The sequence below is a fragment of the Pristis pectinata genome, chromosome 3 (assembly GCF_009764475.1).
Source record: "Pristis pectinata isolate sPriPec2 chromosome 3, sPriPec2.1.pri, whole genome shotgun sequence".
Lineage (NCBI taxonomy): Eukaryota > Metazoa > Chordata > Chondrichthyes > Rhinopristiformes > Pristidae > Pristis > Pristis pectinata.
In genome coordinates this window covers 1,742,914-1,760,501 of record NC_067407.1, presented here as the reverse complement: position 1 = coordinate 1,760,501, position 17,588 = coordinate 1,742,914, and the positions used below count along the sequence as shown (strand labels likewise).

At 50.8% G+C, this 17,588-nt stretch overlaps 1 protein-coding gene across 3 annotated transcripts in view; it reads left to right on the top strand.

Annotated features, from left to right (window-relative positions):
* The first annotated feature begins 13,772 nt into the window (after window positions 1-13,772).
* slc44a5b (solute carrier family 44 member 5b) overlaps window positions 13,773-17,588 on the top strand; it is a 135,374-nt gene continuing 131,558 nt past the window's right edge. The window contains exon 1 of one of the 3 annotated variants that reach the window (XM_052011895.1): window positions 13,773-14,198. In XM_052011895.1, the coding sequence (XP_051867855.1) occupies window positions 14,165-14,198 (34 nt within the window). In that variant the 5' untranslated portion in view covers window positions 13,773-14,164. The remainder of the gene's footprint in view (window positions 14,199-17,588) is intronic. The other 2 variants (XM_052011898.1, XM_052011890.1) reach the window with 2 other exon arrangements.

Sequence of the window (17,588 nt, the reverse complement as noted above, 5' to 3'; positions counted from 1 at the left end):
TGGGATGGGGTGGGATATGGGTGTGTGTGGGGATGGGCTGGGGATAGGGGTGTGGGTGGGGATGGGGGTCAGGGTGGGTGTGTGGATGGGGCTGGGGGTGGGGGTTGGGGTGGGGACGGGCTGGGAATGGAGCTGGGGGTGGGGGTGGGGTGGGGATGGGGAGATGTAAGAAGCTGAGAGGTGATAGGCAGAAGAAGCAAAGGGTTGAAGGAGAGGGCATGGACCATGGAATAAAGGGAAGGGGTGGGGAATAGGTGGCAGGTCACGTGGGGAGGGACAAGGGAGTCATGGAGCTTCAATGTAGTCAATGCCCTGAACCCCGTCTCTGTGCTGGGATTTGAATCACAGCCACTGACGGGGAAGGGGGTCTCCCCCTTCTGTGGCTGTAGACCGCCCCCTTTGGTTAGCTCTAACCTTCACCTTCAAAGCTTCTGACAGACTGCTGGAGGAACTCAGAGTTTCCAGCAGTGTTAGTCCAGAAGAAGGGTCTCAACCTGAAATGTCAACTATCCCTTTTCCTCCACAGATGCTGCTTGACCGGCTGAGTTCCTCTAGAATTTGCTCCAGATTTCAGCATCGGCATTCTCTTGTTATTGAACAGCCAGACCTAGGGGAACAAGTACATGACTCCCTCAAGGTGGTGACACAGGTAGACAGATGGTGAAGGACGTATATGGCACGTTTGCCTTCATCAGCTGTGGCATTGAGTACAGGAATGGGCATGTCATGCACTGTTGTACAAGATGTTGGTGCCACATTATAGGAAAGATGTGATTTAATGAGAGAGGGTTCAGAGGAGGTTCACATGGATGTTATCGGTACTGGGGGGCTTGAGCTGTGAGGAGAGTCTGGGACTGTTTTCCCTGGAGCAAAGGACGCTGAGGGGTGACATTACAGAGGGTTACAGAAATATGAGGGACACAGATAAGGTGGATGGTCATAAGATCATAAGACATTGGAGCAGAATTAGGCCATTTGGCCCATCGAGTCTGCTCTGCCATTCGATTATGGCTGATTTATTTTTCCCTATTAAATCTCTGATTTCCCCATTCTCCTGCCTTCTCCCCATAACCTTTCATGCCCTTGCTAATCAAGAACCTGTCAACCTCTGCTTTAAATACACCCAATGACTTGGCCTCCACAGCCGTCTATGGCAATGAATTCCACAGATTCACCACCCTCTGGCTGAAGAAATTCCTGCTCATCTCTGTTCTAAAGGGATGTCCTTCTATTCAGAGGCTGTGCCCTCTGGTCCTAGACTCTCCCACTACTGGAAACACCTTCTCCACATCCACTCTATCCAGGCCTTTCAATATTCGGTAGGTTTCAATGAGATCCCCCCCCTCATCCTTCAGTGAGTACAGGCCCAGAGCCAGTAAACGCTCCTCATATGTTAACCAACGCTCCTCATATGTTAACCCTTTCATTCCCGGGATCATTCTCATAAACCTCCTCTCCAATGCACATCTTTCTTTACATATGGGGCTTAAAACTGCTCACGATACTCCAAATGTGGTCTGACCAACGCCTTATAAAGCTTCAGCATTACATCCTTGCTTTTATATTCCAGTCCTCTCGAAATGAATGCTAACATTGCATTTGCCTTCCTTACTACCGACTCAACCTGCAAGTATTGGTATTGGTTTATTATTGTAACTTGTACCGAGGTACAGTGAAAAACTTGTCTTGCATACCGTTCGTGCAGGTCAATTCATTACACAGTTAACCTTTAGGGAATCCTGCACTAGGACTCCCAAGTCCCTTTGCACATCCGAATTCACTCCCTGTTTAGTAAGTAGTCTACGCCTTTATTCCTTCTACCAAAGTGCACGACCGTACACTTCCCTATGCTGTATTCCATCTGCCACTTCTTTGCCCATTCTCCCAACCTGTCCAAGTCCTTCTGCAGACTCCCTGCTTCCTCAACACTACCTGTCCCCGCACCTATCTTTGTATCATCTGCAAAATTGGCCACAAAGCCCTCAATTCCGTCATCCAGATCATTAACATGTAACGTGAAAAGTAGCGGACCCAACACTGATCCCTGGGGAACACCACTAGTCACTGGTCCCCTTTATTCCCACTCTTTGCCTCTGCCAGTCAGCCAATCTTCTATCCATGCTAGTCGTCGTGGCTATCCCTGGAGGACGAGGATGATGGTCTTCATTCCGTTGATCTATTTATGGGCTCTCAAGTGGCCTATGAGTCCAATCTTGGCTCTGAAAGTTCTTCCGCATTCAGGACAGGTAGTTCCAGACGGCAGATCGGGCTTTGGTTGTGGCTGCCTCTCTTTCCATTTTCTTCTCTTTTTCTCTAATTCTGCACATCTGTCAGCTTCGAAGGTTGCTGTTCCTTCTCGGATGATGGTTTGCCAGAGTTTCCTGTCCTTAGCACTGGTTTCCCAATTGTTGATGTCGATGTTACATTCCTTCATGTTGGCTTTTAAGACGTCTTTGAATCTCTTCTGTTGTCTGCCTCTTTTACGTTTGCCTACTTTAAGCTAGGAGTAGAAGATTTGTTTCGGCAGACGTTCGTCATCTTAAATGCGCTGGAACAGCTTTTGGCCGTCTCTGAACAAGAGTCTTTCATGATCATGACATCCGAACAGACTCTAAAATGTTAGTGCACAAAGCAGTGGTGATCCCAACACTCCTGTATGCATCAGAAACTTGGACAACATACTGAAGACATCTGAAGGCACTTGAAAAGTTCCATCAACGCTGTCTTCGAAATATCTTAAATATCAGCTGGGAAGATAGAAGAACCAATGTCAGTGTGCTAAGTGAAGCAAAAACAACAAGCATTGAAGCCTACGTTATCAAGAACCAACTAAGATGGAGCGGTCATGTTGTTCGGATAATTGCTAGTACCTTTCCTGTAATACCACGGGCTCCTATCTTGTTTAGCAGCCTCGTGTGGCATCTTGTCAAAGGCCTTCTGAAAATCCAAGTAAACAACATCCACTGACTCTCCTTTGTCTATCCTGCCTGTTACTTTTATTCATATTTAATATGATAAGATTTCTTTATTAGTCACACATACATCGAAACACACAGTGAAATGCATCTTTGCGTAGTGTTCTGGGGGCAGCCCGCAAGTGTCGCCACACTTCCGGTGCCAACATAGCATGTCCACAGCTCCTAACCCGTACGTCTTTGGAATGTGGGAGGAAACCGGAGCACCCGGAGGAAACCCACGCAGACAAGGGGAGAGCGTACAAACTCCTTACAGACAGCAACCGGAATTGAACCTGGGTCGCTGCTGCTGTAATAGCATTACGCTAACCACTACACTTCTGTACCTGCCCACACTACTGTACCTGCCCACACTTCCTCAAAGAATTCCAACAGATTTGCCAGGCAAGATCTCCCCTTAAGGAAACCATGCTGAGTTTGGCCTATTTTATCATGTGCTTCCAAGTACCCTGGAAACCTCATCCTTAATAATGGATTCTAACACCTGAAGTCAGCAAACTCCCAGGGTAGGGAGTCTAAAACCAGAGGGCATAGGTTTAAGGTGAGAGGGGAAAGATTTAAAAGGGCCCCGAGGAGCAAGTTTTTCACACAGAGGGCCGTGGGTATATGGAACAAGCTGCCAGAGGAAGTGGTAGAGGCAGGTACAATAACAACATGGATAGGAAAAGTTTAGAGGGATATGGGCCAAATGTGGGATTAGAGAGGCACCTTGGTTGGCACGGATGTTCGGATGAAGGGCCTGTTTCTGTGCTGTATAACTCTATGGAAAAAAAACGCCAGTTAAGCAAAATAAGTTTGGACACGAGACTGCCGATGCTGGAATCTGGAGCAAAAAAACTGAATGTTGGAGGAAATCAGCAGGTCAGGCAGCAGCTGAGGAGGCAAATAGACAAGTCCGACTTTTCGGGTCAAGACCCTTCATCAGGACAGTATGTAAGGTAACTGAGTGAATACAGCCTGCCCCCCCACCGCCAGGAAAATCCTGTGGGTGCACCCATCAAATGCTAAAATTAGGGCAATACAGCCCGGAAACAGGCTCTTCAGCCCATAGAGTCCGTGCCGACCATCACCCACCATTGACCCCAACCCTACACTGATCCCATTTCATTCTCCCCACATTCCCATCAACTCTCCCCAGATTCTACCCTCACCCACACACTGGGGGGCAATTTACAGTGGCCAATTAACCCACCGACCCGCACGTCTCTGGGATGTGGGAGAATTGGATTGAACCTGGATCGCTGGAGCTGTGAGACTGTAGGTCCATCAGCTGGAGCATTGTGGCACCATCTTCACTGAAATGGTAGTATCTCCAAAATGCAACACTTGCTTTGTAAAACAATCAATTAGCAGATTTTTACTCAAATCCCCAGAAAGGACCTTGAACCCTTGACTCCGGCCTCAGCAGAAGCTGGCAGTCCAGTGAACCACAAAACCAAACCGGTGTTTTTCAACTGTATCTGAGGACCATCCCCTTTGAGCAAACTCAGGGTGGGCGGAGGGTGCAGCAAGGGGAGGGAGCTGGGACGACAAGTCACGGCTCTCAGCCTTGTAGACGTAGCCCATTCACTTGGTAAAGTTCCTGATTTAATGTTTCCAATGAGCTTGGAGGTCACGGTTCGTTGGTGAGGTCCTCGACTTAATGTTACATTCTCTTGTTTTCAGAGGTCACTGTTCCCCAGGCTCTGCAGATTTTTCCCTTTGGCATTGTGACACTGGATTGCAGATAGAAAGGCCACATTCTTCATCTCCCGAAGTGGATGCCAAGCTACAACATCTGCATTTCAATATGGTCAGAAGGCAAACCGAACAGTGATAGTAATCAGATTTCTTCAAGCCCCAAATCCTTTTGTGTATTGTTGCTAAATTGAACCATCTGCAGTGTTGTCAGTGATTGCTGCTGGAGACTGGAAGAGACGGGGTGAAGTTACTGTGTTGTTTTCACCTAACTTTAGATGAAGGAAGGTAAGGGGCAAGTTAGCACAAGATTAACGCCAGAAATGAGGGCTTAAAGTTGTCAGGAAACACTGAGCTATCTGGATCCTTTCCTCCCATCTTAAAAGCAATACAAGGATTTGAGTCCCAATAAACTAAGGGTATTCAACAAAGTTGGGGCTTTGGATGAGAAGTGAAGCCAAGGCCCCGTCTGCTGCCAGCAGTGAATCCCATGGCATTTGAAACAGAGCGGGGGAGGTGGGGTGGGTGCAGACTTCTCCCCCATTTATTCCTCGATCCATGTCACTAAGGTATATTATCTGGCTGTGATCTCATTGTCATTTGTGGGATCCTGTTGTGCATAAATTGGCTGGCTTGTTTCCAACATTGACCAGACTTCAAAAGTGTAGCAGTTAGCGTAACACTTTTACAGCAACCTGGGTTCAATTCAGCTGTTGTCTGTAAGGAGTTGTACGTTCTCCCCGTGTGTCTGTGCGGGTTCCTCCGGGTGCTCTGGTTTCCTCCCACATTCCAAAGACGTACGGGTTAGGAAGTTGTGGGCATGCTGTGTGGTGCCAGAAGTGTGGCGACACTTGCGGGCTGCCCCAGAACACTCTACGCAAAAGGTGCATTTCACTGTGTGTTTTGATGTACATGTGACTAATAAAGAAACCTTATCTTACTTTATTGAATGTAAAACGCTTTGGGACTATCTGATGTTGTTGAACAATCAAATCTGAATTTTGATAGGGTAGAGACAAGAGAAACAGTTCCCACTTGTGGACGTGGAGAAGATCAGTGGGAGCGTCGACGATCTGAGGGCACAGCCTCAGAATAAAGGGACATCCCTTTAGAACTGAGATGAGGAGGAATTTCTTCAGCCAGAGGGCGGTGAATCTGTGGAATTCATTGCCACAGGGGGCTGTGGAGGCCAAGTCATTGGGTGTATTTAAGGCAGAGATTGGTAAGGGGAGTTAAGGGTTACGGGGAGAAGGCAGGAGAATGGGGTTGAAAAAAAATCAGTCACGATTGAATGGTGGAGCAGACTCGATGGGCCAAATGGCCTAATTCTGCTCCTATATCTCATGGCCTTCTGGTTTGAGCCAAAGGGTGCTCGGGGATACAGAGCAGATTCCACGACACAATCTCCACACTGTCTGATCGACGGACCTCACTCAGAGATATCAGGTGAACACACCACGTGTTTGTGGGAGCTCGCTGGGAGCCAGACAACTGTGCTCATTCCCTCAGAGATCAGAGTGACCCTGGGTCATCGAAGCCCCTTCACAAACGCAGGGTCCTTTGTGGACAGCTCCCAGCACATCCCAGGGGGCTCTGCAGCCAGTGAAGGTGGGCACCAACGCTACGTGGCAACAGCAGCTGCCGAAATGTGCACAGTGCAATCCCACAATCAGCCACATGCTAGCAGCCAGATAAATGGTTTTGATGACACAGGATAATCAGACCCCCCTCTTTATCTTTGGAATGGACTAGGAAACATTATTCAGCTACCGGACAGCAGGTGGGGCCACAGTGTAATGTAAATTCCACAAGACTGAGAGCTTTCCCTCGGTAAGACACTGAAAGTGCCTGTGTAGATCACAGGCTCTGTGGTGCAGGAGGATCTGAACATCCTGGTGAATGCTTTTCAAAAGGCTGACGTGCAGGTAAACTGCTGCCTCACAGCTCCAGAGACTCAGGTTTGATCCTGACCTCCAGCGCTGTCTGTGTGGAGTTTGCACGTTCTCCCTGTGACCGCGTGGGTTTCCTCCCGTTTCTTCCCACATCCCAGAGACGTGCGGGGTCGGTGGGTTAATTGGCCACTGTAAATTGCCCCCAGTGTGTGGGTGAGGGGTAGAATCTGGGGAGAGTTGATGGGAATGTGGGGAGAATGAAATGGGATCAGTGTAGGGTTGGTGTAACTGGGTGGGTGATGGTCGACATGGACTCAATGGGCTGAAGGGCCTATTTCTGTGCTGTATTTGGATTTTTTTCTCTCTGTGGTTATGAGTCGGTGGAACTCTCTTCCTCAAAGGGTGGTGGAAGCAGAGTTTCCGAATATTTTTATAAACGAGTGGGTGAAAGGTTACCATGGGGAGTGCAGAGTTGAGGTCACAGTCAGATCAGCCATGATCTCATTGAATGACAGGGCAGGCTCGAGGGGCCGAGTGGCCTACGCTGTGTTCATGTGCTGAAATGACATTATTCTGGTCCCAGGAATGGTCGGGGGTAAAACCTGTCAGAGCACAGCCCAGGAGCTGCTGAGGCTGATGTTGGTGATCTACACACTGCTCTTTTGTGAGAGTGTAGTTAGTGAGGAACTTTCCTCATAACATTGGGACCTACAGCCAGTGGACAGAGGTATAAGGTGAGATGGAGGAGGTTAAGAAGGGACCTGAGGGGGAAGTTTTTTCCACGCAGAGAGTATTTGGAATCAGGACCCCACTGCCTGAGGGGGTGGTGGAGGCAGAGACTCCCACCATATTGAAGAAGCATCTGGATGAATCTTCAAGCTCCAACTTGCCTGGAGATGCCTTGGCTGATTCAGATCCCTTTTAAACCTCTCAGTGTGATTGACAGGACGGTCCCCCCATCTTCTGCACCGCGGCCGGTACCTGCTGTCCCTCTTTTATTGAAATCGAGTCATAGACTCATACAGCACGAAAACAGGCCCTTCGGCCCAACTGGTCCATGCCGACCATGGTGCCAACCATGGTGCCCACCAAGCTAGTCCCATTTGCCCGTGTTTGGCCCCTATCTCTCTGAACACCTCCTACCTGTGTATTTATCCAAGTGTCTTTTAAATGGTGTTAGTGCACCTGCCTCACCCACTTCCTCTGGCAGCTCGTTCCATATACTCACCACCCTCTGCGTGAAGAAGTTGTCCCTCAGTCCCCTTTAATTCTTTCTGCTCTCACTTTAAACCTGTGCCCTTGAGCTTTAGCTCCCTTCCCTGGGAAAAAGACTGTGCGTGTGTGAATGCACATTGTAGTGAAAATTGTGTGCTGATTGTATTAATTATGTATGTATGATGAATAAAGTATATTTTTGCTAAAAAATGGGCTTTCTAGTCTATAGGAAGGGAGAGGAGTGTAACCAATCTGAGGGGTACCTTCACCCTGCATCCTGATGGCCACCTCTGTGTGTGGCAGCATCAAGCTGTGTGTAGATTCTTGGTATACAAACACCAAGTGCACAGAAACAGGCCCTTCGGTCCATAAGTCTGTGCAGTCCATCACCACCCATCTACACTGATCCCGTTTCATTCTCCCCACATTCCCATCAACTCCCCCCAGATTCTACCCCTCACCCACACACTGGGGACAATTTACAGCGGCCAATTAACCCACCGACCCGCACGTCTCTGGGATGTGGGAGGAAACCGGAGCACCCGGGGGAAACCTGCATGGTCACAGGGAGAATGTGCAAACTCCACACAGACAGCGCCAGAGGTTGGGATCGAACCCAGGTCTCTGGAGCTGTGACGCAGCAGCTCTGCCCGCTGTGCTGCTCGAAGAGTGATGTCAGCTGGATTCCCCTGACAGGTAGCCAGCGCATTCTCTGCAGAAAGCAAGATCCTGAATTTAATGGGAACCTCCCAGTGTTCGTCTTTGGAACACGTGCATCGTAAATACTGGTGTAAAGTTGGAAGCACAACATGATCCCACCAATATGAATGAGATAAGTGACCGGTTAGTGTGCTGTACCAATGACGTTGATCAGAGGCTCGATGTTGCCAAGTCTGTCAGGGCTACAAGGACATAAAGGTGAGTTTAGGGTGAACAAATTTGTGGTGATTGAAGGCTCTGATGGGATAATGAGAAAGAAGATCCATACATTAATGAAGCACGAACACCACTCACATTTGCTCCTGGGAAGTGTTTGAGAGGGTGTTACACAGGGCCCAGTCCCTCAGTGTCCAATGGGAGAGCCCTAGATTGTGGTCCTTCCCCACAGAGCCTTTGTGGTGACTGTACCGAGCTTCAGTGTGTCCGTCAGCATGGGCTCCTGCTCCCTGGAATGTGCCAGTCGACAGCATTCACTCATGGACATCTCCTTACACCGGAAGACCGGCAGGTGTCAGGCAGACCAGAGAGTGTGTTTCACTGAGTTGATGATCTTCCAGTGGCACTTGATGTCTGTCTCTGTGTGTGTTCCCGGGAACAGCTGTGGATCAGAGAGTGCTCTGTAACGCAGCTGCTTGGAACAAACTTTTTTTTTCAAAAATAAATTTTATTTATAAAAATGTATACAGGAAATACAATACAATCAGTAAATGTCTTCAGTTACATTCAGAGTGACATCAAATCAATACATTCTATGTACAAAACACTAAAGCCACTCAAGTGTCCTCTTTGGACAGTGCACCCTCCAAGTGTTGAGAGGCTGTTACACTGGACCCAGTCCCTCAGTGTCCAGTGGTAGGACCCCAGACTCTGGTCCTTCCCCAGGGAGCCTTTATGTTGGCTGCACTGAGCTTCAGTGTGTCCCTCAGCACAGACTCCTGCCGCCTGCTTGGGACAAACCTCTAGAATAGGGAGGCAGAACATTAACATTAGATCCCAGGGGCTCAGGCCTGGTGTCAGAAAGCATCCTTCCACCACCCCCCCCCAACCCCCACCCCTCAGTCTCAAACTCCCTCCCCAAGATCAGGTCTCAGTTGAAATGCCACAGGTGAGATTGGTGGATTCTTGTTGGGTGAGTGGATTAAGGTGTGGGTTTATCAATGTTGTACAAAACGTTGGTTAGGCCACACTATTGTGAACAGTTCTGGAGGAAGGATGTGGCAGTGTTAGAGAGAGCGCAGAGGAGATTCACCAACATGTTCGGAATGGAGGGCTGTGGTTATAAGGAGAGGTTGGACAGGCTGGGTCCATTCCTGGTGGGACTCAAGGGGCTGAGGGGTGACCTTTTAGAGGTTTGTGTTTACAAGGGAGAAAAGGGATCTGAGGTGTGTTTTTCACACAGAGGGTGGTGGGTGTGTGGAACGAGCTGCCAGAAGAAGTGGTTGGGATGGGTACAATTACAACGTTTAAAAGGCATTTGGACAGGAACACGGACAGGGAAGGTTTAGAAGGATATGGGCCTAATGTGGGCAAATGGGACTAGTGTAGATAGGCATCATTGTCGGCATGGATGAGTTGGGCTGAATGGCCTGTTTCTGTGCTGTATAACTCTACGATTGTTCGTTGCAGATCACCCACGATGTAATCGAATGGTGTAGTGGGATGATGGCCTCCCACTGATGGACAGAGAGCAACTGAGACGCCCCTGGCATCAGCAAGGGTTGATCGCTTGTAACGTGAGAGCAGCTGAGCTTTGCAATGTAAGTAAAGCTATAAAATATCTGTTACATGGATTAATTTTCACTTGCCAAGGCCGCCGAGACTAAAGTCAAGGTCAGAACATTCCTCTCAGCCTGTGATCAACGGACATTATCTTCAATAGCCCTGAAAGATGTTTGCAATCACATTCCCTTAACACTCAACAGGACCCTGTTTGCTGCACTCCCTTTAAACTCATTGGGTTCAGTAGAAGATGTATGACAAGAGACAGCTCAACACATCATGGAAACCAGCCTCCCCTCCATGGACTCTGTCTACACTTCTGGCTGCCTCGGTAAAGCAGCCAACATAATCAAAGACCCCACCCACCCCGGACATTCTCTCTTCTCCCCCCTCCCATCAGGCAGAAAATACAAAAGCCTGAAAGCATGAACCACCAGGCTCAAGGACAGCTTCTATCCCACTGTTATAAGACTATTGAATGGTCCCCTAGTACAATAAAGGGGACACTTGACCTCACAATCTACCTTATTATGACCTTGCACATTATTGTCTGCCTGCACTGCACTTTCTCTGTAGCTGTGACATTTTATTCTGCATTCTGTTATTATTTTACCCTGTACTACCTCAATGCACTGTGTGATGAATTGATCTGTACGATCAGTTTGCAAGACAAGTTTTTCACTGTACCTCGGTACAAGTGACAATAATAAACCAATTTACCAATTTACAGTATACAACTATGTAACATTTTTAAAAAATTGAATTAAATATTGGGGTATTCAGATAAGATGATATCTTTATTAGTCACACGTACATCGAAACACACAGTGAAATGCATCTTTTGCGTAGAGTGTTCTGGGGGCAGCCCGCAAGTGTCGCCATGCTTCCAGTGCCAACATAGTATGCCCACAACTTCCTAACCCGTACGTCTTTGGAATGTGGGAGGAAACCGGAGCGCCCGGAGGAAACCCATGCAGACACGGGGAGAACGTACAAACTCCTTACAGACAGTGGCCGGAATTGTACCCAGGTCGCTGGCGCTGTAATAACTGTATTCATTGGAATAACATCCAATAGTCCAGAAAATCTACCAGTCCAAGTCAAGCCAAGTTTATTGTCATCTGCATGAGTCCATGTGTGCACAGGTGCAATGAAAAACTTACTTGCAGCAGCATCACAGGCACAGAGCATCAGAGACACAACATTCACCAAAAAAACATAAAGTAAACATAAATTATACAAAATTATAAAAAGAAAGAACACAACTGGAACCAAAAACAAAGTCCATTGTAGTGCAAAGTGCTGAAAGTGTTGCTATACTGAGGTAGTGACTAGGTTTGTGGAGGTTGGTTCAAGATTCAATGGCTGAAGGGAAGTAGCTGTTCTTGAACCTGGTGGTGTGCTGTTGGCAGCTAACAGCCCAACACCAGCAAAGTAGGTAAGGTAAGGAAAGATCTCTCTATTAGTCACATGTACGTCGAAACACACAGTGAAAAGTTTCTTTTGCGTAGAGTGTTCTGGGGGCAGCCCGCAAGTGTCTCCACGCTTCCGGCGCCTACGTAGCATGCCCACAACTTCCTAACCCGTACGTCTTTGGAATGTGGGAGGAAACCGGAGCACCCGGAGGAAACCCACGCAGACACGGGGAGAATGTACAAATTCCTTACAGACAGCGGCCAGAATTGAACCCGGGTCGCTGGCACTGTAATAGCATTACGCTAACCACTGCACTACCGTGCCTGCCCTGAGGGTACTGGATTAGCGGAATTTTATCATAATGGAATGCTGAACTAACTAATCTTCCATACAGGTCCAGCAAGGACCTCCCTGTTCCTGTATTCACTGCCTCAGCCAGCAAGTGTCCCATCTGCCTTTCTAACCAGTTTATCCACCTGCGTCTCTCTGGGCATGGACTCCCTCTGACTTTGTGTGTGAGGACTCGTGTCTCACAGGTTTGACTGAGGTTTCTGGTGACCAAAAGGACTGATGAGGGCAGGGTGGTAGATGTTGTCTACATGGACTTTAGCAAGGCCTTTGACAAGGTCCTGCGTGGGAGGCTGTTCCAGTAGGTTAGATCACGTGAGATCCACGGTGAGCTAGCCAATTGGATACAGGATTGGCTTGGCGGTAGGAGGCAGAGGGTGGTAGTGGAGGGTTGTTTTTCAGACTGAAGACCTGTGCCACAGGGGTCAGTGCTGGGCCCACTGTTGTTTGTCATATATATTAACAGTCTGGAGCAGAATGTAGGTGTAACAGAACTTCCCTATTTCTAAACTCAGTCCTATTGCTAGAAAGGCTAATATACCATTTGCCTTTCTAACCCTTCTCCTCTCCCCAAGATACAACTTCCATTAAATTATCACCTTTAATGAAGTTGGTGGAATGTCCCATTGACCTGAGTCTCTGTCCCCTTGTTGCTAACTTCTGCCCAGGTCCTTTCTATTTACCTGTTGTGCCAAACCAATTACATTGGTAATAAAATGCCCAACTGAACTAATCCCTTCTGCCCACACAATGTCCATATCCTACCATTTCCCTCACATTCATGTGCCTCTCTAAGAGCCTCTTAAACCCCTTGATCGTACCTGCCTCCACCACCACCCCCAGCAGCACATTCCAGGCACCCACCACTCTCTGTGTAAAAAAACTTGCCCCACACATCTCCTTTGAACTTACTCCCTCTCACCTTAAATGCATGCTCTCTGACATTTTAACCCCGGGAAAAAGATACCAGCTGTCTACTCTATCTGTACCTCTCATCTTATAAACCTCTATCAGGTCTCCCCTCAGCCTCCACCTCTCCAGAGAAAACAACCCAGGTTTATCCAACCTCTCCTTATAGCACATGCCCTCTAATCCAGGCAGCATCCTGGTGAACCTCTTCTGCACCCTCTCCAAAGCCCCCACATCCTTCCTATGATGGGGTGACCAGAACTGAATGCAACACTCCAGATGCGGCCCATAGTGTCCGAGGCTGAGGGGAGACCTGATAGAAGTTTATAAAATGATGAGGCGCAGAGAGAGTAGACAGTGTCTTTTTCCCAGGATGGAAATGTTGAATACCAAAGAGCATAGCTTTAAGGTGAGAGGGGGAAAGTTTAACTGACATGTATGAGGCAAGTCTTTTTACACAGAGAGTGGTGGGTGCCTGGAACGGGCTGCCCGGGGAGGGGGTGGAGGCAGATACATCTCCTGTTTAGGAGGCATTTAGGCGGACAGATGGATGGAGGGATACGGACCACGGGCAGGCATACGTGCAGTTTAAATTGGCGTCATGGTCAGTCGAGACATGGCGGGCCGAAGGGCCTGTTCCCATGCTGCACCGTTCTGTGATGAGAGCAAAGTCTTTATTGCAGAGAGTGAGCTTGGAATCCCGAACCCTCGGCCGGCAGGAGTGGGGGAGACCGGTCTCTGTGACCCTCGGGAGCCAACTGACCTCAGTTGGGCTGGAGGGTGGGACCTCTGGTAGAGAGGCAGTGCGGAGCCGATGGGCTGAACGGCCTCCTTCTGCGCTGCATCCATGAAAGGTCTCCGACTGTACTCCCTCCACAGGCGCTGCCCGACCCGCTGGGTGTTCCCGGCACTTGGAGCACGGCGTCCCCGGGCTGCGGGGAGGCCGGTGGGGGGAGCAGGGACCCCGGGCAGGGTGCAGCCTCCGGGTCGGGCAGCCTCTGCGGAGGCTGTGCTGTAACCCAGCGCACTGACGGCGCTCTGCAACCCCCCCGCCGCCGCTAAATGCGTTCAGCAGCGAAATGGTGGCTGCCGAGCTGAGGGCGATGGCGTTCGCCTGCGCCTCGGCGGCCAGCCAGCGAGCCCCATTGTGTGGCGTGCACTGATGTCGGGAGCCTTTCATCTGTCGCCCTCACACTCTGCCTGACGCTCCGGGCTCCGGGAAGATGCACTGACGCTGGAGGCAGAGGCAGGGAGAGAGCGAGGGGCCGCCGTGTCCCTGCCCAGGCCGGCAGGATGGGTCGGAGGGAGATCGCCGCCGCTGCGTTCGGTAGGGACACGTCCCGGGCCGTTGTTTGTGTCTCTGGGATCCGTTGTGCAGTCAGACCGGGGGGAGGGTGGGGGGGGGGGCATCCTCCGATTGTACCAGGCAGCCGCTGCAATACACACTCCCCCCCCCCCCCATTCCGCTGCTGCCCACTTTACGCTTGTTTTTTAAATCCCCCCCGTTTCATGTTGTGCCCCGGCTGGTTTTGTGTGTGTTGTGGTTTCAATGTGCAAGCGGTCGGAGGGCGTCGTGACTGGAGGGAAATAGCCCCCTTCCCCATCCCTCCCTCTCTTCCCCAACCCTCCCTCCCCCCCTCCCCCAACCCTTCCTCCCCCCCTCCCCCAACCCTTCCTCCCCCCCTCCCCCAACCCTTCCTCCCCCCTCCCCCAACCCTTCCTCCCCCCTCCCCCAACCCTTCCTCCCCCCCTCCCCAACCCTTCCTCCCCCAACCCTTCCTCCCTCACCTCCCTCCCTCCCTCCGCCTCATCCCTCCCTTCCTCCCTCCCTCCCCCAACCCTCCCTCCCTCCGCCTCATCCCTCCCTTCCTCCCTCCATCCCCCAACCCTTCCTCCCTCGCCCCATCCCTCCCTCCCGCAACCCTCCCTCCCTCCCCCAACCCTCCCTCCCTCCGCCCCATCCCTCCCTCCCTCCGCCTCATCCCTCCCTCCCCCAACCCTCCCTTCCCCATCCCTTCCTCCCTCCCCCAACCCTCCCTCCGCCCCATCCCTCCCTTCCTCCCTCCCCCCTCCCTCTCCCTCCCTTCCCCATCCCTTCCTCCCTCCCCCCAACCCTCCCTCCGCCCCATCCCTCCCTTCCTCCCTCCCCCCTCCCTCCCTTCCCCATCCCTCCCTCGCTCGCCCCCAGCTCCCCGCAGAACGAACTCAGGAGGTAAACAAGGGACCCGGTCCATGTGCAGAGCGGACTCTGCGCGGGGGGACGGGGAGTTGGGACTGTTGTCACGGCTGTGGAGAGATCCAGGCCACCCCCAACTTATCCCCCCGCTGGGAGTCCTCAGCCGGCCGGGCAGCTGCTGTGGGGAGAGGAACGGGCTGGACGAAGCCCCCCAGCAGCTCCGGAACATGGGCCCCGCTGTGCCTCGCTCCGCGGGCGCTGAGTGTCTCCGGCAGCCGCCGGTTCTGCCGCTGCTGATGGGTCACTCGGTGGGACGGTCTCCCTCCGAGGGCGGTTAGTTTAATGAAGGAGTGAGAGCAGGTCACAGCCACACGGCTGCAGTTCTCGTCCCCGGCCCGGCGGCGCAGTGACACAGCCCCAGAGCCCCGGGTTTGATCCCAGCCTCCGGCGCTGTCTGTGTGGAGTTTGCACGTTCTCCCTGTGACCGCGGGGGTTTCCCCCGGGTGCTCCGGTTTCCTCCCACATCCCAGAGACGTGCAGGTCGGCGGGTTAATTGGCCGCTGTAAATTGTCCCCAGTGTGTGGGTGAGGGGGAGAATCTGGGGGGAGTTGGTGGGAATGTGGGGGGGGGGGGCGGTTGGCAGATTTTGGAGAGGTGCAAAAATAACAGGGTTGTTGTCATGGATGACTTCAGCTTCCCTAATGTTTATTGGCACCTCCTTAGATGGGGCAGAATTTGTCAGGTGTGTCCAGGAAGGATTCCTGACACAGTATGTGGACAGGCCGACTAGAGGAGAGGCCGTACTGGATCTGGTACTAGGCAAGGAACCTGGTCAGGTGACAGACCTCTCGGCGGGCGAGCATTTTGGGGATAGTGATCACAACTCCCTGACCTTTAGCATAGCCGTGGACAGGGATAGGAGCAGACATTATGGGAAAGTGTTTAATTGGGGGAGGGCAAACTACGATGGTATTAGGCAGGAACTTGGGAGTGTAAATTGGGAACAGATTTTCTCTGGTAAATGCACTGCAGAAATGTGGAGGTTGTTTAGGGACCAATTACATGGGGTTCTAGATAGGTTTGTCCCACTGAGATGGGGAAAGGGTGGTAGGGTGAAGGAACCATGGTGGACAAGAGAGGTGGAAGGTTTAGGAAGCAAAAATCAGATCGGGCTCTTGAGAGTTATGAGGTAGCCAGGAAGGAGCTTAAGAAGGGACCTAGGAGAGCTAGAAGGGGACATGAGAAGGCCTTGGCAAGTAGGGTTAAGGAAAATTGGCTGTGTGGATTTGGAATTGGCTTGCCCACAGAAGGCAGAGGGTAGATGCAGAAGGGGAGTATTCAATGACCAGTGGTGTTCCACAGGGATCTGTTCTGGGACCCCTGCTCTTTGTGATTTTTATGAATGACTTGGATGAGGATGTGGAAAGGTGGGTTAATAAGTTTGCAGATCACATGAAGGTTGGTGGTGTCGTGGATAGTGTAGAAGGTTGTCGTAGGTTGCAGCGGGATTTAGACAGGATGCAGAGCTGGGTGGAGAAGTGGCAGATAGAGTTCAGTCCAGAGAAGTGTGAAGTGATACACTTTGAAAGAACGAACTTGAAGGCAGAGTACAAAGATGAGGGGTAATGTTGCACCTCTGTAAGGCTCTGGTCAGACCACACTTGGAGTATTGTGTTCAGTCTGGTCACCACATTATAGGAAGGATGTGGAAGCTTTAGAGAGGGTGCAGAGGAGATTTAGCAGGATGCTGCCTGGATTGGAGAGCATGTCTTATGAGGAGAGGTTGAGTGAGGGCTTTTCTCTTTGGAGTGATGCAGGATGCGCGGCAACTTGATAGAGGTGTATGAGATTATGAGAGGCATAGACAGAGTGGACAGCCAGCACCTTTTCCCCAGGGTGGCAATGGCCAATACTCGAGATCACCCGTTTAAGGTGCATGGAGAAAAGTTCAGGGGAGATGTCAGAGGTACGTTTTTTTACACAGAAAGTGGTGGGTGCCTGGAATGCACTGCCGGGGGAGCTGGTGGAGGCAGATACGACAGGGTCATTTAAGAGACTATTAAACAGGCACATGGAGGAAAGAAAAATCGAGGGTTCTGGGAGGTGAAGTAGAGAGGGGGAGAGATAGAATGTGGATAAGGTTTATCTAGGTCAGCACAACATGGTGGGCCGAAGGGCCTGTACTGTGCTGTACTGTTCTATGTTCTAATAAAATGGGATCAGTGTAGGATTGGATTGTTTTCTCTGGAGCGTTGGAGGCTGAGGGGAGATCTGATAGAGGTTCGTCAAATGATGAGAGGTGTAGACAGCGTAGACAGTCAGTCTCTTTCCCAGGGTGGAATTGTTGAAGACCAGAGGGCACAGCTTTAAGGTGAGAGGGGGAAAGTTTAAAAGAGATGTGCGGGGCAAGTGGTGGGTGCCTGGAATGGGCTGTCAGGGGTGGCGGTGGAGGCAGATATGATAGAGGGGTTTGAGAGGCTGCTAGGTAGACACATGAACAGGTGGGGAGTAGAGGGATGTGGATCATGTGCAGGCAGGTGG